This window comes from Panthera leo, chromosome C2, assembly GCF_018350215.1.
Source record: "Panthera leo isolate Ple1 chromosome C2, P.leo_Ple1_pat1.1, whole genome shotgun sequence".
Classification (NCBI taxonomy): domain Eukaryota; kingdom Metazoa; phylum Chordata; class Mammalia; order Carnivora; family Felidae; genus Panthera; species Panthera leo.
Window position 1 is genome coordinate 81,697,004 of NC_056687.1, and position 23,789 is coordinate 81,720,792.

The window sequence follows — 23,789 nt, forward strand, 5'->3', positions numbered from 1 at the left end:
GATTTTGTGTATCTATCTCTGCAAGATGAAACAAAAAAATGTTCAAGACCTAAGGTTCACAGGACACCTCAATTACAAACCATGAAACAGAACACTCATCACTTTCCCTGGAGGCAGCAAGGAAAGTATTTTCAGCTCTCTTATGCCAGTGGAAAAATAAGACGGTTATAGGACATTCTGAAATGTTTAAAAAAAGCAAAAAAAAAAAAAGACCCATAATCCCATCACTCAGAATAAAGCATTATGATCTTTATAATAAGTAAACTTGTTCTATTTCATCTTTTAAGAAAAATAATTACTCATATAGAAAAATGTACATTTATGTACCACTTAATTTTTTGTAAAATTAACACCTATGTAAGCACCATTTGGGTCAACAAATAGAACTCTGCCAACATTCCAGAAACTCTGACAATATCCTTCCATATTGTGACCCTATGTAATGTTTAATATTAAATTTCAGTTATCTAGTAGACCAACTTTTAAAATTAAGAAACTGAGTTACAAATAGAGCTTCAGACTAGGACCACACTAGTCTCAGCATGCTTAGCCTGTACTCTTCACTCTAGCTGACTGCCAGGTATACTGGTCCTAGGAAACTAGCAGCTGCTGGCCCCTCCCCACATTCCCGGGCAGCAAAGCCTTCAGGTTCAGCAAGAATAGAAGCAAGAGATAGTTGGGTTCTTTTGTTTGTTTTGTTTTGTTTTGTTTTTAATGTTTATTTATTTTTGAGAGAAAGAGAGAGACAGAGTGTGAGCCAGGGAGGGGCAGAGAGAGAGGGAGACACAGAATCCAAAACAGGCTCCAGGCTCAGAGGTGTCCGCACAGAGCCCAATGAGGGACTCGAACCTATGGACCACCAGATCATGACCCGAGCTGAAGTTGGATGCTTAAGTGACTGAGCCACCCAGGCGCCCCAGCAGGACATAGTTTTTAGCCAGGTTCCAAATATGCTCCCTCTCTTTCCTCTCTCAGGCTTAGTTCCTCTCTTCTTTCAGTTTGTGCTCCATAGGTGATAAATGCTAACTCAATACAAAAGGCTTCGCTCCAAATTACTGGGGATGGGGAAGTTCTGAGACCTAGAACTTAACGAATGACTTAGCCTTCATACTAATTCTTACAAAAAAGTCTAATGGGAGAAGAAAAACTTGATTAAACTGGTACTTCACATAAATCAGTGTCCCAAACTCTGGCATTTCCATGTATCCAAAATGTGAAGTAATCTAAAACTTCAAGCTCGCATTTAATTTAGTAATGTATTTCTTTTGGATACAGAGTGTTTAGCAAAGCGCTCTACTACTATTGTTTAAAATGTTAGTGTTGGTATGGGGATCACTGGAACACTTTTTGTTCCAATACTTACATAGAAAAACATTAAATCCAATTAAGCCTAAGACTGCTAATATTTTCAAATAAATCTGAGATCTTGACTCTGAAAAGAAATCCTGAACCTATTTTTCCTAGACACATACGGTTTTTAAAAATTCTCCAAAAGAAGCCAGGCAACACAGATAAGGGTTGGGATGGAGGCAACTACCATACAGAGGTAAAACCCCAGGAATTCGGAAGGAAGCCAGAAGTTGTGTATCTTCAATGCCTGCTGCTTTTTCAAAGAAAACAACAAAATTAGAAATCAAAGTAATATTTTTCATCTTTCTTACTTGTCATGAGCACCAAAACTTTAACTTGAATCAGCTGAAAGAGTAAAATGATATAAAATTGAACTAGGGTTTCCACTTACACCTTCATTTTCAAGTCTGAGTCCAACTGTCCTCTCTGTATCAGAAATTTTCCCCTTTGAACAACACCTGAGGAAAAAAATTGGGAGAGTGTAGACTGGATATATACTTTTTAATGTTTATTCATTTATTTTGAGAGAGAGAGAGAGAGAGAGAGAGAGAGAGAGAGAGAGAGAGAGAGAGTATAAGTGGGGAAGGGGCAGAGGAAGAGGGAGAGGGAGAATCCCAAGCAGGTTCCATGCTGTCAGCGCAGAGCACGACACTGGGCTCAAACCCACAAACCATGAGATCATGACCTAAGCCGAAATCAAGAGTCGGACACTTAGCCGACTGAGCCACCCAAGCACCTCTAGACTGGATTAATTTTAACCTGTAAATGATACACTAGTTTTAGAAATAAGACTTAATAATTTGTAAATAAAAACTGCCTTGAGTTTATATAGTCCTCTAAGCCAACAGTCAGCAAAGTTTCTGAAAAAGGATCAGATAGTAAATATTTTAGGCTTTGCAAGTCTTGTGGGTTTTTTAAGTAATCTCTATGTCCACCATGGGGCTCAAACTCACGACTCTGAGGACCCCAAGATCAAGAGCCACATGCTTTACCACTGAGCCAGCCAGGTGCCCCAAGTCTTAGAATTTTTGTCACATTTTCTCAACTTCCATCATAGCTTAAAAGCAGCCAGACAACATGTAAATGAATTAGCATGAATGTATTCCAATAAAACTTTACTTAAAAAAATAGGCAGGTGGACCAGATTTGGACAATGGCCCATAGTCTACCCCAAACTCTGTTATCAAGGAACTATCATCCAAAATACTAAGGGCACACAGAACTGCCTTCACTGTTCTTATACTAGAGGTGCTAATGCCTAAAGATGCCTACCACAACCACACTCCTATCCAAGTGGTACCTGCCTGCATCTCCCAACCCCTAAAGCCCAGAAAAGAAGAGCACCCTCTGAGCTAGGGTGGGCATTAGACACAATAGCTACCCGTGTACCCATATATGCTAACCAGCTACCAGAGCTGAGTAGAGTTCCTAAGTCTTTAGACATATTTATTCATAAAAATAGCTTACAAAGAAAATAATCCATCAAAAGAAAACTTAGAATGAACTGAACCATGTACCTCTTCTCACTTCTCACTGAGCATAGAGGTCCCCTTGTTTCAACAACTCTATCTGTGAAGATGACAAAGAAAAGATTGAATGTTTCCTTTAACCAACCATATAGCTAGAATTTCAACTTACGCAGTTTCCAAAGTATCAAGACATTCACTTATAATTTAGTGCCGTTAGTGAACAGCCAGTGGAGAAATATGAAGAAATTAACAAAATAAATATTAAGAAACTAACTCTAGGCTCACAAAATACTTGCTATGTAGAAGCTAAGAATAACAATCAAGAGGTATTTTATGAATCTACTTCATCTTGAAATCGCTTTTTTACTAAAGTACTTGTACTGAATAAGACCAAGTCAATGCCCTGGGTCAGACAATGTTTTAAAGTTTGGTACACCAAATTATTAATAACTATAAAAAAAAAAAAAATAAATAAATAAAGTTTGGTACACCATCTTTCACTAGCACATCATTTCTCAATTTCGTATGCACATGAACTAAGGTCAATACATGGAGATAGGGCTAAATCTGGGAACTCACACTGTTTTGGAACAAACTGAGTTGTTTTGACTCCGTGACTTTGCTCTTCCCCCCAGCCTTTGGTCTTTAATGTGTCCATGTGACTTCTTTGAGAGCTTAGAAACATAAAAAGTGAAGAAGGTCAAATACAAAAGGAAAGTCCATCATAAATATTCATGATCTCTGACTGACAAGCTTCTCGAAATAGGAGTTATTGATTACCCTGTAACTTCAAAATTATGAGAGGATGCAACATAGTAACATCTGGGACTTGGATACAAGGAGTGTAATCCTGATTCTAATACCTCAGCCAAGTTACCTAACCTCCAGTTTCTCTGTAAAATTGGATGTTCTCAATCCCCAGCACCACCCTGACTAAAAAAATCTCAGTGTGGTAAAACTCAGGTTAAAAGATGAAAAATTTTAAATGATATAATGAAATGGACCCTGAAACCAAAAGCAGGGCTGTAAACGGCAAAATAGTTTGAGGATTTTGCCAACATGACAAAAGCAAAAGCTCAGGAAGTATACTGCTGCTTCCAACAGTGGCTAATCAAAATGGAGAAAATATTAACACTCTGCCTAAGAGAATTAAAAAAAAAAAAGCTCACAGCAAAAGTTAAAATTCCTAGACAAATAATCTTCTGCTATTTGTACATTCAACAAGCTAGACAGTCCTGTGACTTTTTCACCTTCAACTTGCCGTTACATAATTTCCAGGATCTTCCACACCCCCACCGTGTATTCTCACACCACTTGTTAGAATTATCACCTGTGCCTCAATCCTGAGCTCATATATTTTTTGTCCCTTTTTTACAGGCTAATATAAGGCCAGACATCAGCTCCTTCTGCCACTGTCATCTACTTGCCCAAAGCACTAGAATATTTAATTAACAAACAAGAAGCCTTATAAGGAAAACTTTCTATGACCTGGGGTGACTTGAATCTTGTCTCTGAAGTGGAGGACTTCCAATTGTGCAAAAATGCATTCACTAACATGCCACTGGGACTGTGTGTATATCTGACAGAGAAGCTGGGGTGGGAGGGAGAACTGGGCTGAAAAGGGGAAGGAGGGAGAAAGGGACAGAGAAAGACAAGAGATTGTGGGAAATGTGTGTGCTGGAGTGTTCGAAAAACCTCTCTGCTCAGTAAGAACCTGACTTCAACCTGTAATTCTACTTTTCTATATCAGAGTTTCAAGAGTTCATGTGAACAAAAGAATCTAAAGCTGACAGAAAATTCTGTTTTGCAAAACCACTGCTGTGTGTCTCATTACTAGATACAACGTTCAGGCATAGAACAAGGCTAATTCTCTCAAAGCTAACCTCTTTTTTCAACAAAGCCCTTCTCACCAATCCCCTCTCCAAAAATAAGGAAAAAGATGTCTGGCAAAGCATTTATTTTGTTAGCTCATTTCTACCTGTGATAAGTTGAAGTTACAGAAGGAACAGAGTTTCCATGACCACCTTCTTTAAGTCGCTCCAATAACCTTCGGTATTTCTCCCTTTCCTCTTTCTGAACACCCTAAGTAAAAGAAAGCATGTTAGTTAAGTACTGTAACATTAAAACTATCATTAAATCCTAAACAGAAACTAAGAGGTCAAATGCCGCCCACAAACGTGTTTTGTCAGCATTTTAAAAATTTCTTTGAGTTCCCAACTTTATAAATCTGAAAAGAAAAATCCAAACATCTGGCCTGTTTCAAAAAACTGAATCAGCAATGTGGAGCTGTGTAGGGCTATTCTCCTTAGATGGGCCATTCACTCCAGCCCACTTCACTCATTTGTGTTACCTGCTTAACTCAGATGGCATCTAGGTTTTTGACAGCAGTTTTTTGTCAAGCACAAAAAACTCAACGGAAATAATCCAACCTGCATATTTAGAACATTCAGCTTCCACAGTGAATATGGTCTCACTAAGTCACCAATGACTTCCATGGCCAGACCCAGCATACACTTCTTCAGCCCTCATGTTACTCGACCACTGTCTCTGGCATCTTACCCTGCTGACCTCACCTTGCCTTCCTAGACTATACACTCCTGATTTCTTCTTATCTTCTTAGTCTCCACTGCCAATTATTTCTCCTTCTGCCTGCCCTCAAATACAGGCAGTCTGCCTGTCATCTCTTTTCACACTACATTCTCTCCCTGAGTCATCTCTCCCTTGATTTATTGAACACCGATACACGGAAGATACAGAAATGTGTCTCTAACCCTGCCTTCTTCTTATAACTCCCATCACCTATATCCAAGAGTCTACAGACAGGTCTTGCGGTTTCACAGGCACTTTAAACAATGTCCCAAAACTGAAGTCATCAACTTCCCCCTACACACACTGGGTATCTTGGTCAGTGACCAAGACTGAAATCTGAGACTCAGGCTCTTCTCTCTAGCTTTGTATTACACTTAACCAATGAAAATGTCCTTGCTAATATTACCTTCTAATATTTCTAGAATATATCCTGTGTGCACCTGATATATATTTGCTCAGTCTCATCTCTGACTTCTCACCTAAGAGGTACTGAAGCCTACTTCCATCCCTTCCTCCCTCTGCTTGCCTCTGTTGATTCACCTAGTTAGGCACAAGCTCCGAGAGGATGGGGGCTACATTTTATTCAATTTTTGAATTGAACTGAATTGAATTTGAATTGAATTGCTGACAACTAGCACAACACCTGAGCCTCAAATAAGTAATTCTTAGACAAATTGAACTAAGTGGCTCAGAAAACCATCCAGCGAAATGCACTAGGTGATGGTCCTGAGAAATGCCATGGATACACGAATAATTCTAAATTTTCCTAGAATAAGCAAAGATTTCAAGAGGGAAGTAAAAAGAAGACTGTTGATGAAGACATCATGCTAAGTACCCTGAAAAGGGAAGGAAAAAGCAGACGTGTTCACCATTTACTTCTCTTAATTAGCCACAGTTATTACACCTTATGAAAGAAACAAGTTAAAATAATTCAAACAGCAAAAAGGAATACAATCTCCTCCTTTCTAGCATGATTCCTTTTTCTGTCCCACAGTGAAAAAGAATCTGAAAACTGACTAACTTATATACGTATAGAAGCCTCCAGAAGTATCAGTGGTTACTTGTTTAGCATCAGACATGGTGGTGGGGCCGCACACTAAAAGGGAGACTGGGAAATTTACAGTGTACATCCTTTTCGTACCTTTTGAATTTTGTACTCCAGTACACATACTATTTATTCCCCTAAAAATTCATAAAATATTTTTTAAAAGAGATCAGGCTAAAACGGCTTACCTCCTCCACAGTACAGTGGGGACGCCTCAGACCCTTGCCAGCCTCTTCAGAAATCATCTCTGTTACAACCTGTTCCTGAGGCTTCCAGGTTAAAGAACTTTCTGAAGGGCCTTTGCTGTGGCGACGGCCACCGGGTCTTCTACTATACCCTTCTGAGTTCAAAGTAAAACTGCGAGACAGAAAAAAAGAAAAAGTTATCGCCAAACTGCTTAAATTGCCATCATTTAATCTCCCAAACCATCCTGTGATTAAGCTGTCTGTCCTAGGTTGAGCCTGCTCCTGGCAAACCAGAAAACTACCACTCACAACAGTTAAATCTGTCTCTAAAGTGGAGGGCACCCCAGCATTCCGCCCTGGAATGTCTGTTTGCAGCCAACAGGGCTGCCACACGGAAGCCTCTGCCTTCTTCCTCATGCTCACATGTCCAACCACAACTCTGGATTTAGCTGTGTTATTACACATACCCTCCTCAGACACTACACTCTCACTTTAGTCACCTGCACCAGTGGCATTACTGATTCGTGTGACTCCCTGTTTACTGTGTCTATCCCACACTAAACTTCAAATTCCATGAAAACAGAGATGACATCCTTTCACCACTGTACCCTAGTACAGGACCTAAGCCAAAAGGCACTCAGTAAATATCCACTGAATGCTGAATTAATGAATGCTAAAGAAATGGAAGCCATGAAGCCCCCACCCAGTCCTTGTTGCTGGTGACAGAGCCTGCTTCTCCTGATGTCATCAGTAATGCGTCAAACTGGTATCATACCCCTCTTGATGAGATATTTTAAAGAAGATAAACCACTGATGTAGTATTTTTACAAAATGAAAAAAAACAAACAAAAAAACACTGCATAATCTTGAACAAACAATAAGTAAACATCAGACAAAATTAAAGAACGTTCTACAAAAGAAATGCCTTCTACTCTGTAAAAACATCCATGCCATCAAGGACAAAGAAAGGCTAAGGAATTGTTCCAGATTAAAGGAGATCAAAAAGACATGAAAATTAAATGTAATACATGATCCTGCACTGAATCCTTGACCAGAAAAAAAATAATCTCTATAATGGAAAAATTTTAATGAGATTATAGAATAGTATTGTACCAATGTTAAATTTTCTGATTTTGTTAATCTGTGATTATGTAAGTGAATGTCCTCACTCTTAAGAAATAAACACGCTCATGAGCTTATGATTAAAGGAGCATGAGCCTAAGACTTACTCTCAAAAGCTTCAGAAAAAAATATTAGGTATATATGACAGAGCATGATGAAGCAAATGAGGCAAAATGGTAATAACTGGTGCAAGAGGTGGAGGGGCAGAGAGAGAGGGAGAGAATCTCAAGCAGGCTCTATGATGTCAGCACAGAGCCTGACACAGGACTCAATCTCATAAACCATGAGATCATGACCTGAGCCAAAATCAAGAGTCAGATGCTCAACTGACTGAGCCACCCAGATGCCCCTATAGAGTTTTAAAATACATAAAGACAAAATACATGAAGCAAAAACTGACATAACTAGATGGAAAAATAGACACATCCATAATTATAGTAGAAAACATCAACACTCCTCGGTCATCAATCCATAAAAAGGTAGGTACAAAATCAGTAAGACCCCGGTTGATGCTTATGGTAATTCTCTACAACAACAGTGTAGACTATATGCACATAATGGTAATTTTAGAGTGGAAACATATCAATCACAATTTGTACATATAATTTTGGAAGACATAGTGTGCCATACAATGTCTCCTAGGAATGTGTTTACTCTGCAAGGAAATTAAATGTTGTTCAACAATAAATGTTAGCGAATATAAAAAGAAGAAGAAGAAGAAGAAGAAGAAGAAGAAGAAGAAGAAGAAGAAGAAGAAGAAAGAAAATCAGTAAGACTGTAAAACATTATCAGTCAACTTGACCTAACTGGCAATCTAGAACATTCCACCTAAAAATAACAGAATACATATTCTTTTCAAGTGCACATTGAACATCATCCAGGCAGACCATATTCAGGTCATAAAACAAATGTTAACAAATTTTAAAGAACTGGAATTATACTACAGTATATCTCTGACAGTAACAGAATTAAATGAGAAATAACAAAATGATATTTATACTTTCTCTCTTAACCCTACAATCAGCTATTTATTCAACAAAGTGAGAACACAGAAAGGAGAAGAAAATTACTAATAAAAACATTTCATAAAACTGATGTGTTTAGTATACGGAAACTTATCATGGTTTCTGCACTTTCTATATGTATATTATGCTTCCAAAATAAAGTTTAGGGAAAAAATTAAGTTTAGGGGAGGTGGGGGGGGATGGGTGAAATAGGTGATGGGGATTAAAGAGTACACTTATGACGGGGAATTGAGCAATGTGTAGAAATGTTGACTCACTCCATGGTACAGCTAAAACTAACATTAACACTGTATGTTAACTATACTAGAATTAAAATAAAAAACTTAATAAAAAAATAAAGTTTAGAAGTGAGCAACAAATCTTTTTTAAAAGGTTTTCAACATCAGATGCTATAAGCATATGATGATATAGAAAGAGTAACACACACCTGAGTTCAAATCTCTCAACAGCTATATGATATCTGGCAAATTACTAACCTCGGAGTACTTCTTAACAAGATTACATAAAAGAATAAGTTTCCATTTACAGGAAGGCAGAATTTAACACTTACCCAAAGGAAGGCAGGACTCTACGAGGCTGATCTCGGGTTACTGTCACTCTGATCTTTGGATAGTCACTTATTCCATTAGGAGATTTATTACCTATTTTAAAAATGCATTTGTAATTGTAAAAAAAAAACAAAAAACAACAACCCAACCCAAAAACCTGTGAACAGTCTGCATTAGAAAATCTGTGAGCAGACTACATTGTAGAACTAAATACCCTATTCTTTCAAATTCTATTACTATATAGCACAGAGATCCAGTACAAATTGTAAAAAGTTGAAGGAAAAGCAATAGTGCTCAGTTTGCCTTGGACCTCAGACCGTAAAAATTCACAGGCAAGCTCTTCAAGTTTCACTTGCATCCTGGGACCATCAAGAAGCATGGGGAACTCAGTGATTACAAACTCCCTGTAATCTAATCAAATTGAGTAAGTTGTTCAAATCATTTCTTCTTCCCAAGAAAACAGAAGTTATTATTATTATTTTTAAACAGAAGTTATTTTTAAATGAAAACTTGCTATAGGCTACTACAGTTCACTGGAAGCTTCCAACACTTATGAGATGGTTACTATACCTCAAAAACAAGTAACCACACTTTCATCAGCCCCATTCACTGCTGGAGCTACTATAGAGGTGTAGAGTCTCTGAGGACTCCAAAATGTAAAGAGATTTAAAACTGAAAGTTTTTTCATTTAAGTCTGTAGCAGCAAAACTTAAACTGACCTGAATTCATTTGTTTGCAAAATCTGATTTGAACCACTGTTCAATCCTAATGGATTGTTAACAATATTCAATAAACACAACATATCTAAAATATGAAAGATTCTAATTCCCAAGCCCATCTTCAAGGGTTTCAGATAAGAGACTGTACAAGAAAGGTGCCCTAGGAATACCTGTGTTTCTCTGACTAGGCTACACAAATACACAGAAACATAGTGTTGGTACCTCAGGCACAAGACAAAGGTATCATCCCTTCCATATGTCCAACTTAATAATAAATAACTTTTTTAATAGTTTTTTTTTTTAATGTTTATTTTATTTTTGAGAGAGAGAGCATAAGGTGGTGGGGAGTGGGGGGAGCAGGGGATCTGAAGCAGGCTCCAGGCTCTGTGTTGACAACAGAGAGCCCAATATGGGGCTCAAACTCATGAACTGTGAGATTCTGACCTGAGCTGAAGTAGGATGCTTAACTGACTGAGACACCCAGATGCCCCAAAGATAAATAACTTTTAATATTTATATATTCAAATGATACGAATAGATTATAAAATCTAATTTGTATTGCCTCTAAAATGAAAGACTGCAAAAAAAAGTATCATCTTTGTTCCAGGTCTTTTGGAACTAGATTCTCAGACTCAGGGGTATGCATTTACTCCCCTTTGCTCTTCTCTTCTACCAGAGATACTTTACTAAAAAAGTTTGAGTAGCACTACTGTAAGGTTTTTGTCATTTCCTCAATTTCTTCTATTTTTGATCTCTGAACCCACAACTTTTCTAAAAGCTTTTTTCTCTTTCTCTCAAACTTCATATGCTGTGTGACAGAGATCACAGCCATTTTCAGGAGTCTGGATTCTTCCTATTCTTCCCCATGATAGAATTTTATACAGTATGTACAATAATTACAATTCAACTTTGGGCTCCAACAATAATATGGAGATTCGTAATCCATAAAAATATGAGAACTGGAAACTTAAAGTTGCTTCCCAATCAGATGATGTTCCTCAAAGGCAGGGTTTAATTATTTTGTTATTTGTTTTATATTTTGTTATGAAAAGTTTTAATTATTGTTTTGTTATTTTGTTATTCTTGATAACTTAACACATGCCTAGCACAGAGTAAACTCTCAGGAAATGTTTTTATTTGTTTTTTTTTTATGAATGAACCTTGAACTAAGTCACATTAAAGACACTGATAATACAAATAGAAAACACAACCAGTAAATTCAATGACAATTCTAAAAGAAAGCTACTTCATTTTTAGAATGGTAGAGACAATATGTCTATGTTCTTATCCCAACCCAAATCAGTGTTTTCCTTTCATATTCTCAAAACTCAGAAAACAGAGGCAGAAGGAGGTAGAGGAAAGCAGAAAGATTTTTGACCACCTCACCCAGTTTCAGCATGTTGTTCCAGGATCCAGAACCTGTCAGTTCACAAGATGAAGAATTCGAAAATACCTTAAAATCAAATAGAACCACCTCTGTAGTATCTAAATTTTAGAATTTAAGTAAGTTCTTAATATAAAAAAAATCACTCTATTGGTGATTATTTTGCTAGCTCACAGAAGAGACATCATTAGTGAGACCAAAGGTTTAACTGGTGAAGACTCACAAAATTATGTACAAAATAAGAATTCTAGGTTCTTTACATATAGTACTTAAATAAGAAAAGCAGATGTATTAGTAGCTGGGCTCTTTATAAATATTTTTTAACTGCATAATTTCTTAACTTTTAAATTCTTGGCCTTTATATCAACATTAATAAAGAATGGTTCTGGGGGAAAAAAAAAAAAGAATGTTTTTGGAATCAATGTTTCTGGGAAAAAGTCATTCTACTCATTAATTCCTAAAAAGAGAATATTTCTTTTTTTTTTAATAAAATGTTATTTATTTAAGTAATCTCTGTATCTAACGTGGGGCTTGAACACACGACCCCAAGATCAAGAGTTGCATGCTCTCTGACTGAGCCAGCCAAACATCCCATAAAAAGAGAATATTTCTAAAATTTAACTTTAATGATGAAGTACAAAAATCAGTAGCCCCAGTGGAACCCTATCCCCACTGACCTCTCCTGAAGGGGCCACATTCCGTGTTCCATTACAAGCAGAAGTTACCATGGGCTTTGTGGTCAGCTGGAATGGGAATCCAAATAAGCTGGCAGCATTGTAGAGACTGGTTTTCACTTGGTGAATGAAATAATCTAGAAAATATAGTATAGATTACATACACATATAGAGTAATACACTTCTAGCAAAAAATTAAGAGTATGTCTTAGAAAGGCCTCTCTCAATCTTTATTAGAAGTCCTACTTTCAATCACTGAGATAAGACGGTAACTGTAAAAGTAATTTTTCTCCTATCTGAATAACTGAAATTCCAGCATTCCAGCATTTGGAGGTTTTTTTGTTTTGTTTTTTGAGTTGCTTTTTGGGTTTTTTTTTTTTTTAAAGTAAGCTCTAGGCCCAACATGGGACTTGAACTCACAATCCCAAGTTCAAGTTCAAGAGTCACATGCTCTATTAACTGAGCCAGCCAGGTGCCCCATAATTTTTGTTTTTCAATAAAATATCTCTTCTGGGATGCTATACAAACATGAAATTATCACTTCAGCAAATCACATACTAATTCATAAAAAAAGTCCTAAAATGACAACTTTTTAAAAATGTTTATTTAGAGACAGAGAGAGAGCATGCACAAGTGGGAGGGGGCACAAAAGAGGGAGAGAGAATCCCAAGTAGGCTCTGCGCTGTCAGCAGAGCCCTACACGGGAGCTCAATCTCAAGAACCATGAGATCATGACCTGAGCCAAATCGAGAGTTAGACACTTAACAAACTGAGCCACCCAGGCACCCATTGAAATGACCACTTTTAAGCAATGAGTTCTTCAGAATATATAAAATAAATAAGCCAGAGAGATAGGGGCATAACTTAACCTGCAGCATATAGACACTAAACATGGCAGAATCCAACAGGAAGCACTATAATTTACTCACTGGTTTGTTTTTACTTCCTGGGAAGGTAACAATACACTCCTAAATAACTACTTACTAAGTGCCTATTATACATTGGCTACTTCCAAGGTGGAAATTAGTGAAGTATAAAACATGTAGCTCTTAAACATCTCTGATGAAATAAGACTATTCCTCTACTGGAGAAGACATGTTAGATCTGATGCCCCTCCCTGCCACCAAAAATAAAGATTACAAAATAAGTAAGTAAACAAATAAGGGGGAAGGGTAAATTTCAGTACTTGCCCCACTTCCTCTTTTTAGGACACTACCCCTTTCTCATTTCCTACACTGTTGATTGGTTGTCTACAATTTCCTTTCTATTTCCCAGTTAAAGTATTTTAAACCACTAGCTTGAGAGAGAAAGAGACCATCAATTTAGCCACACTCTGCTAAATTTTTTTAGAGGAAAAAAAAGCCTGAAACTGAAATGGTGGCTCTTAAACAACAAGCACTCCAGAACATATAAAATATAAAACTGAAATAGAAAGATAGGGGAATAACTTAAACAACAGGGAGATGGGGCACCTGGATGGCTCAGTCAGTTAAGCATTTGACTTCTGCCCAGGTCATGATCTCACGGGTTCCTGGGTTCGAGCCTCAAGCAGTGCTGAGCCTGCTTGAGATTCTCTCTCTCTCCTTTGCTCTCTGCCCCTGCCCCACTCGTGAGTGCACACATGCTCTCTCTGTCAAAATAAATAAATAAACTTAAAAAAAAATTCCAGATTATCCCTCTAGTAATGTATCTTATATTCTGCTGTGGTTTTTTTTTTTTTTTAATGTTCATTGATATTTGAGAGAGAGAGAACACACGCGTGGGAGGGGCAGAGAGAGAGAGAGGAGGACAGAGGATCCAAAGAGGGCTCTGTATTGACAGCAGAGAGCCCAATGCAGGGCTCAAACTCACAAACCATGAGATCATGGCCTAAGCTGAAGTCGGATGCTTAACCGACTGAGCCACCCAGGTGCCCCTCTGCTGTGTTTTCTTAAGTGAAAGAGTAAGAGTTTTAGAGATTTATGCTTAACCACTAGACTGTCATTCAGGCCCCAGAGGGCATAGTATACTTGTAATAAGTAACATAGTTAAATAATGGATGCTAAAAAGCATTGTAATACTTATTTTCCTACAAATTTGTCAGAATCTGAGTATTCCTTTTTTTTTTTAATGTTTATGCATTTTTGAGAGAGAGAGAGAGAGAGAGAGAGAGAGAGAGCATGAGCTGGGAGGCGCAGAGAGAGAGGGAGACACAGAATCTGAAGCAGGCTCTAGGCTCTGAGCTGTCAGCACAGAGCCCGACGTGGAGCTCAAACCCAGGAACCATGAGATCATGACCTGAGCTGAAGTCAGATGCTTTGACCTCGACTGAGCTACCCAGGCACCTCAAAATCTGAGTATTCCTAGAGACTAGGCCAAAAAAATCTAAATGACTCAAAAAAGAAAGGGGAGGGGGGAGAAAGGAGGACAGGAGAGGAGAAGGAGGAGGAGGAGAGGAAGAAGGTAGACGGCCTATAAAATGGGGATAAGACCACCTTACTTTCTTCACACTAGACTAGGTTAGATCTCTTAAAACCCCTCTGATCTGTAAGATCATAAGTCTGAGATTCTAAGGTTCCCCTTTTCTTTTACCCTCCTTTCTTCCTCTCTCAAAAGCAACCAAGAGAGTTGTATTATCCAACACAGTTGCCAGTGGCCACATGTAGTTACCTAAGTTTATATTTAGTTAAAATTAAATTCAGTTCCTCAGGCACACTGGCCCCATTTCAAGTGTTCAACAGACATCATCACAGAGAGGTCTATTGGATGCAGTGCTGTAGACCTTTACAAACTCTTCCAATAAGTATTATATCCTCTACCCACTGCTTCCCCCTTGGTTCCCATCTATAATTTCAATTCAGAAATTATAATACATATTTCATGGAATCATGGAGGGAGAGATCTTTAACATGGAAGTCCATGAAATAGATGATTACCCTTATTATTTAAGGAACCTTCTATAATATCGTCAAAGTTCTTTTGTTTTTCTTGTTTTGTTGAAGTATAGTTGACACACAATGTTTTGTTGGTTTCAGGTGTAACCACTGTCAAAGTTTTTTATTTATATAAATAACTTACTTACTTATATTTTTGTTTAAAATTGATTCATGTTTTTTGCTAAATAAATGTATTTGAAAGGTAATTTTATACCACTACTCTAAATGTAAAGAAACATTCTTTGCCTTATAAAGAAATGAAAACATAAAAATGTTAAGTTCTAGCTGGGCCTATTAAAAGAAGGGAGAGTCACATGTAATAGCAAGTAATAAAAACATACTAGCATTAAATCAGGATATTCTGCTTGAAATAATCAGAAAATTAAAAACAACTGAAAAGGATACAACATTTTACTATGTAACATAATTCACATGTTATTTAATGCTATGAAATGCTGTATCCCCTAAAATCCTTTCCTAAACTGATACCCATCTTGTGCTTTGAGAAACACTGTCCCAGTGAATTTAATATAAATTCCTCGCACTCAAAGTCCTCTTTAATTTGACATACTTCTCTTTAGCCAACTTCTCCCCTGAATTCTATTCACTATTTCCTAAATTGCACAACTCTTCCATACTGTTCCCTCTGCTTAGAATGCTTTTCCTTCCTATTGCTCTGCTGATATCCCATCCACCCTTTAAGATCCATCTTACACACTAGCTCTTTCATCAAATATTTACTGAGACTTTTAATCAGCTGAAAATTGGACACTATTTTGTTACTATCTTTCTTATTTCATTTATCACATCCCTACTGACATTAGTAATAATTTATATGCTTGCCTTATACCCTCTACTATACAATTATATACCTCCACAATTGTAAGGTCCTTAAAAATAGAGACCCTGTCTTACTCATTTTTCTATTTCCTGTAGAACCTAACACATTGCTTAGCAGTAAGACATGCTTAATAATTGCTCATTGGATTTAAATGAAATCTTTTTTTTTTTTTTTTTAAGTTTTCTTTATTTATTTTGAGAGACAGCAAGAGAACCAGCAGGGAAAGGGGCAGAGAGAAAGAGAGAAAGAATCCCAAGCAGGCTCTGTGCTGTCAACACAAAGCCTGATGTGGAGCTCGAACTCATGACCATGAGATCATACCTGAATCCAAATCAAGAGATGGACGCTCAACAGACTGAGCCATCCAGGTGCCCTGGATTTAAATGAAATCTTAACAGACATTTCTACTCTTAACTACCACATCTGGAGGAGATCAAAATTCACATTCATTTTTGAGACAGAGGAAATATTATTATTGCACTCCATTTTGCCTTTTTTCCTTTAATCTAGTTTTATTCTCTTCTATCAAGCTATGTCTAGCCCTCTGGATCCAGAGAAGTAAACAATTTGGGGCAACACATTAGATTCATTCACTCAGCTATTTGAACTAGATGACTCAATTTGAAGTAGTTTTTACAGTGTTTTTTCCTCAAAAATAAAAAGCACCTTTTTTTATAGGAAGATTCAGAATTTTAAAATACACATTCAACACACAGGCTTATCTATCTGGAAGGATACTTAAGACCCTGATTACAGTCCCTAGAAAGGATAACTGAGTAGAAAAGGGACAGGAAAGAGACTTACTTTTCACAGCATAAACTTTTTACCTTTTGAATTTTGTTCCATGCATATACTTTTCCTACTAAAAAAACCTAATTTTTAAAATTCATATTCAATACCTAATCTTGGTCTTTTGGCTGGTATTTCATCAGTGTCCACTGTAGAAAACAAAGTGCTGAAAAGAAAAAGAGAAAAAAATATATATATTTACATATACACACACATATCCATTTCTATAAGTAAACCTAATATGCATACAACACACCCCCTCCATCCACGTTGTCAAAAAATGAGACTCAACTGATGTTTGAAGAGAAAACACTCCTCTGTAGTAGGCCTTTACCATTTGAGGACTTAACACTCTTGTTTAAACTATTTGAAAGAGACCCAAAACTCCCTATCAAATGATAATCTGTAATCTGGCTAAAGTACAAACTTGAAATTGGCCAGAAATCATTTGGCTAGTAAATGAACATAGGTGACAGCCTAGGACTGGTCTATCCTTTTTCTCTCCAGCAATGATTTTAAAACAACAAATAACTTCCTTTTGAAAGATGACAACATCTCCCCACCCTCACAAGAAAAGCCATCTTCTACTTTACTAGAAGCAGACAATATAAGAAGCCTTAAAATATAGTTCTTAGCCATAAAAGGTGTTACATTTAACTGCATTTTTATCATGGAAACTATATTACAGTGGTAATAAAAAATTGGGGAATTCAGGAAAGTTTTTGGGCCTATATATACCTCAAGAATGTTAAAAGCTTACGGTATATTATAATCATCTTTCTAAAGATAATTATAATTGATCATTTTTACCAAAAAAAATTAACAGAATAAATCCCAGGAGAATACCATTCAGTTAATAACTTTGAACATCCCAGTAAGACCTCCTGGCTTCATTTTGACTGAAACATGGCTTACATTGTGAAGAATTGTTTTAGATAAAGGATGTGTGGTGAAGAACAGGGTTTTGATCTCCAAACCATTGTTTCACTCACTGGCAGGGATTCACAGCAGAAAGAAAGGACAAGGAGAGGAAATTAATATTCTCTTATTCAATAAATATGTACCAAGTACCTATCATGCACCAGCCTCAGCACAAGGCCGCTGAGGTAGAATAAACAAATACCACCCTTATAATATATTAAGCATCATTTAAGGCACTTTACAACATGCTCCCAAATGATCCTCTTATCAACCTCACAAAAAGGTAGAAAAGACTAAGTTGAAACCTTGGTTTCTCTAGAACACATGATGGAATGTAGCCAACAGCCTATTTCATCAATGATCTGCATTTTCAGACTCATGTATTAAATCATCTTGCTCTCTCAAGCTCCAAGAAACTATCCTTCAATAATCCTGGGCTTAATAAAAAATGAAATTAACACTTGGTCACTAAAAGTTGATGGGGGAGTAGAGAATTGGTATGGTCTTTTATTCTCTAGATTAATTCTCAAGCAAGGGGTACACACTATGAAATGAGACAAACCAAGGGGCAGATACTGAGTAAGAACAGTTTTAGTTTCCCCCAAAAATTTTTAAGCACAAACTAGTGATCTTTTTAAAGAAATGAGACACCTAATTTTCCCCCCTCATATACTAACTCTAAAGCACAGAACCATCCTCCCTCCCTCCCTCGCAAAACACACACACACAGTTTGACAGCTGTTTCAGAACAAAACAGCTGCTGTTCTTTGGTGCTAAGAGAACAATTCTTGTAGTCAAAACGGCTTTGGTCAAGCTATGAATCTCACTTCCTTTAGCTGCACTTATTGCCTACATATGACACTTGGGAGTGTGCTGTGTAAACAGTGAACCACAACACAGACACTATTCCTTCAATTGTTACTTTTCAACTAACGAAAGAGTAGCAAGATACAATAAAACCCCATTTGACAGCAATCAGCTCGGACTCTGACAAGAACATCAAAGATCCTAACCATCACGGTGCACTCCAAAGACAACTAGCTCGTTCCATCAGCAGCAGCCGCATCGCACAGTGTGGAGGGAGCGACTACGTCACCAGGATACCCGCGACTCGCACCTCCACCGCCTTGGCCTGGCCAACTGTTTCGGCAGAGCAGGGCCTGCCTGGCTGGATCAGCGCTCTCGGGGCCGAGCCCCGGGTGGGGGAGGGAGTACAGCCAGGCTGGCGCTCGGCCCCCTCTCCTCTCACCTGTTCGAGCGCCGCCTCTTCAGGAGGGCCCGGGCAGGGGGCACCGGCCGGTCACAGAAACGGAAAATGGTGCCGAGAATCCTAACCAGCCATTTGTACATACCAGGCCCAAGCAGCAGCGGCGGCCGACACACCCCGAGAAGCAAACCCCAGAGCTGTCGCCGCCGCTGCCGCCTTCGCCGCCTCGGCCACCACCGCCAAGGCTCAGTCGCCGACTTATGACGCGATTGGAGGGCCCACAGATAAAACGTCCTGAGGGCTATAGGAGGCCCCCGCCTGCCACCACTCCTGACGTCACCTCCTCCCGCCGGACCGGAAAGCATCTTCGTCCTCAATCTGCGCACGCGCAGCTTCACCCCGTACCACATCCCGAACCTAGCAACCAGAATGCGTGCGAAACTGTCTCGGTCCAATCGTTGGCGAGATCGAAAGGGCTGTGGGCGGGGCTTTCTGTTCGGCGTAGCCAGTCGTGAGACGGCCCGCCGGACAAGGCCCACAGGCCACAACAAGTGAGGCTTCCTCACCTGGGAGCCAGCGCTCCGGAGGCCTGAAATATACTGTAGGTACTCAGTAAATGTTTGTTGAGGGCACAAAATAAAGGTAGGTCAGAACAAATGTTTACCCTGCTAAGTGCCCTTTGGTTTGCATATACCTAAGGTCTAGTACTTTACGACGTACTGTCATGTTCGTTTCTCCCAGCAACCTCAGGCGATGGTGAGGAGTCTTATGCCCATTTTTAATAAATCAGGAAATCAAGTACAGAGCGATTAAGTAATTTGCCTAAAGTCACAAAGCTAACTAGTGGCGTAGCAGGATTGGAACCGGGATCTGAGAACCAGCGCCAGTCCCTCGCCTGTGAGGCGAGTTTACTGGAAGAAACATGATTAAAAATTACAAGATAATTGTGTGCAAAATGCAGTAGGAGCCAGAGAAAGGAAAACTACACCTTGGAGAGGGATAGGGAAGGGCATAATTCAAAGAAGGCTTCACAGAAACTTAAAGACAAGAGGTACCTGTGGCCTAGTACCTGCTAGTCTCCACCCCTGGGCTGGCAGGGAGTGCAAATTAACTCTCCCCGTTATCTAGAGGTCATACTTCTGGTTAATTATCAATAAGAGAAGAAAGTCCCACCCTATTTAGGGACAAGAATATCCAGTCCCCTCCCCCAAACATTGCTGGAATCCTTTTCTGGCCCCACAAATCCATCCCTGACTACACTTGACCTTTACCTCTGATTTAGTTAAGGCCAGACTTCAGGCTTCCTTGAACTTAACACAGGCACTCCCCATTACAGCCTCATCCTGTACTCAATAAAGTGTTCTGGAATTCTGGTGCAAGATACCACCTAGAACTCCAGAACCACCTGTGGCTATCACCACTCTGGCTTGGGCATATGGGAGGCAGTTCCTAGAGAGTGGAACCAAATCCTAAATGTGGACATAGGCCCCTTCCTTAATTCTCCAAAACACAGTTAACACCAGACTGGGGTTTTTTTTTTTTAATTTTTTTTTAAGGTTTATTTATTTCTTGAGAGAGACAGAGACAGAATGTGAGTGGGTTAGGGGCAGAGAGAGAGGGAGACACAGAATCCGAAGCAGGCCCCAGGCTCTGAGCCATCAGCACAGAGCCCAACGCGGGGCTAGAACCCATGAGCTGTGAGATCATGACCTGAGCCGAAGTCGGACGCTCAACCGACTGAGCCACCCAGGCACCCCAACACCAGACTGTTAATGAAAGTTTGAGAATAGAAAGACCAGAAGTTTTGTGGGTTTTTTTTTTTTTTAAGAAACTGTTTCATTTCCATCAACCCTATTCCGTTTTGTTTGCCGTTGTAGAAAAGCAGCTTAAGACCACTCGGTGTTGTTCCTATCCATTCAGTGGTCTAAGCAGTGGGAGCTGCAGAACAGTCTTCACTGGCAGGCTGAGCACTCCGGTCTTCAGTAGAGGACTGCTGAATAGGCATAGAGGGCACCTGCACACCTTCAGTTCAGTCTGCAACTTCAGGTTGAGTAGCAGTGAACTCAGGAAGCTGCTCTTCCTTTTCAATCTCTTCAAGATCTCTGTAGAAGAAGAGACAGGTAGGACCTGATGGTGCCACAGATGTGCAGAACTTCCTAGGCCAGCATCCACCACATCAGACCCACTGAGTGAGCTCTCTTGTTGTAAGCGATAGCAATGTCTATATAGCACATAGGAGAGTTTGTGTTACATGAGCGACGGTAGCCAGGTTAACATAAGATGCCTCTGTGAGAGGCTAGTGGTCAGCCCTGGGATCTGTAACCACCAGAAGTCTCGGTTCCAGGAAGGCTGCCTGGATCTACTTAGTGAAGTTTCCAGGGGTGAAGCAGCCAGCAGCAGGGAGTGGCTCCAGTAGCAGCAGCAAACTTCAGCACAGCTCTCTGGCCAGTGTTCCCAGATGATATGACACTGACATCAGCTGGGTTTTCAAGGCTCCAATGGCACAAGCTGCCAGCAGAAGCTTCTCTCAGGTTCTCTTCAGATTTATGATGTAGATCCCATCACGTTTCCTTTTGTAGGTGTACTGTTCCATTTGGAAGTCAAGGTTAGTGCCACTTAAGTGGGTTCCTGCTGCAAGGAATTTGAGGACATCCTCCTTCTTCATTTGCAGGCCATCATGGGCTCCGAACATTGTGAAAGTTTGCTTTAAGCTATGATGGGAATGTAGAACAAGACCGCTGTGTGGCCCCTCTCTGGGTAATTTGGAAAGCAAAGACCAGAAGATTTAGAAGTGGCTATTATCATCCGTAGTCCATTGCTCATTGCCTCCCAGAAGGACTTTACTCCCCTCAAGGTCATCTCTCCACTCTTTTACAAGCCACCAACAGAAGAGAATTTTCTCTCCACCTCTACTCCAACCTATTTCAGGCTGGACTCCCGGTTAACTTAAAAAATAGTCTACCATGGCATTATTATGCACAGCACTTGAGCTGTGTCCCATGTGTCCATTCCACTATAAAAGATGGCCTTTGCCTTCACTGAACCAAAAAGAACACTCAAGCATTGCAAAGGGATTTTCCGAGACAAAAGAGCAGTCTCTGTTCAAAACATAAATGGGAAAACTGCAAGGTGCTTTAGAATAGCAGCGTATCTCAGGTTTGGGCCACCAAGATTTAAGAAACATTGACATCAAGTCTCAGGCCACTCCAGTACAACACATTTTTTTTTCCTCCCTCACTAATAGCACCTGCACATACCTAATGCTGAAATGTTAGACCCCCTCTATGAAAAGTGGAGGGCTTTGGAATTACCTCAGTCGAATCTCTGGGCCTCATCAGGAAGCAATAACTCTCGAGTGTAGCAACTGCCAGCCACCGCCTGCACCTGACATTTTGCCACTTGGTGAGCTTGCTGTCCTATCATCCCCAGGAGAGGCATGGGCCGATGCCCATACAGTGGTCAAGGAGTGGGACCACGCTTACTCCAAACCCACCACTGTTGCACCCATTCCTGGACTCAGGAACTCTTCACCAGAGGGCTAGAGGAGAAAACCAAAGCCATATGGAGAAATAAGGACATTGAGGTTTGGATAACTTGCACCCGTGTACTGTTGGAGGGGCACATCCTCATTGCTTAAGTTTTCATTAGGCTATCCTAAACGATTGCCCAATTTTCTGAAAAACAAAATGACAACAAAAACTTTGTTGACAAAAAACAACAAAAAACTTCTCCTCTTCCCTCTTCCCCTCCCCTCCTCCTCCTCCTCTTCCTCTTGCTGAGATCCTCTCCTTCAAGCCTTTCCAGGACCCATCCCAATTTTCCTCAAAACCTACCTCTCCTCCACAGAACAATAAAGACCCAGCCTTCCAATTCATTGCTCAGTCTTGAACATTTTCCCTTTACCAGCATTCTCAGAGTATTAAAAGATTTATTGTCAGCTTTGGTTTTGCTGACCCCTGCCTGAACTCTGGTCCATTTGATAGAAGTAGATTGAAGCCCATAGGTGAGATGCTGTTGGTTTGGGCTTAATGTACCTAAAATCCAACATAGCTCATCACCCTAAATATTAATTTCCTTCTGGGGACCAACTCTGGTATTCAAGAAAAACGTATCCTCCTAATAATGAGGACTTTGATCTTATTCAGTCTAATAATAACCTTGGCCTTATTATCCCAAAGCAAGTGTAGTTCCTTGTCCTAGATTTTATTAGAAAAGTTGCTCACATTAACTTCAGGTTTGGCCTGCCTTGTGAAGAAGTATCTGAGCCTATTTTCTAATCTATAAAATACAGTTAATCAAATCTGCCTCTCAGATCTGTGGGCCAGTTAAATGTGCTTACGTATGTGAAGGACTGACTTCAGTATCCAGCATGGCTAAGCGCTTAATGTTTCTCTTCCCTCTTCTTCCTTCAGTTATCTAATAAGCCATTTAATTTGTCAGTTCCACAATCCTACACTTTCCTGCATTCTCCATGGATCCGCCTTTTCTCCTCTCCAAACCCATCAAACGTACTATCATTCAAGGCCTGATCACTTCTCAGGCCTTCCCAAAAGCCACCTCCTCTTGTATTCTGTCCCTTTTCTATTTGCAGGGTGATCTCTCTTGTGTTGTCTTTTGTTGTTGTTTTGTTTTCTGCTGTGGCTGTTGTTGCTAAGGAAGGTAAATTTATAGTGTTCTTATTTATTAAGGAAAGTAAATGTATAAATTAAATTTGTGGTTTTCTGTTACCATATCCTAAAACTGGTTGGGTTGATTTTAATCAAATTCCAGATGTTTGGAGTGATCTGACTTCAACTATGGGTACAAGACTCTCATGACCAGTGCTTGGGAAGCCAGCTAAGTAAACATAAAAACAGAAATCTGGTTCTAATAATAATAATATTTTAGATTCAAATAAATCTAAAATATGTGGTACCAGCGTTCCTGAGTCGCTCAGTCAGTTAAGGGTCTGACCTCGGCTCAGGTCATGATCTCACGGTTCGTGAGTTTGCGCCCCATGTCGGGCT

General features: G+C 39.4%; 1 protein-coding gene and 1 long non-coding RNA gene across 6 annotated transcripts in view; one reads left to right on the top strand and one right to left on the bottom strand.

Moving 5' to 3' along the window:
* Window positions 1-19,108, bottom strand: part of SENP2 (SUMO specific peptidase 2) — a 31,662-nt gene extending 12,554 nt beyond the window's left edge. Inside the window, exons 1-10 of one of the 4 annotated variants that reach the window (XM_042954921.1) lie at window positions 18,826-19,108; window positions 16,766-16,821; window positions 12,114-12,247; window positions 11,439-11,505; window positions 9,336-9,426; window positions 6,642-6,810; window positions 4,798-4,901; window positions 3,399-3,493; window positions 2,868-2,919; window positions 1,742-1,808 (exon numbers count right to left, since the gene is read on the bottom strand). In XM_042954921.1, the coding sequence (XP_042810855.1) occupies window positions 1,742-1,808; window positions 2,868-2,919; window positions 3,399-3,493; window positions 4,798-4,901; window positions 6,642-6,810; window positions 9,336-9,426; window positions 11,439-11,505; window positions 12,114-12,247; window positions 16,766-16,821; window positions 18,826-18,926 (936 nt within the window). In that variant the 5' untranslated portion in view covers window positions 18,927-19,108. The other 3 variants (XM_042954923.1, XM_042954922.1, XM_042954924.1) reach the window with 3 other exon arrangements.
* Window positions 19,109-19,297: 189 nt separating this feature from the next.
* Window positions 19,298-23,515, top strand: LOC122198751. 2 transcript variants are annotated; one of them, XR_006193138.1, is made up of 2 exons: window positions 19,298-19,384; window positions 20,661-23,515. It is a non-coding gene; the product is annotated as an uncharacterized LOC122198751 (long non-coding RNA). The 2 variants fall into 2 exon arrangements; XR_006193137.1 differs by having other exon boundaries at window positions 19,312-19,425.
* The last annotated feature ends 274 nt before the right edge of the window (window positions 23,516-23,789 follow it).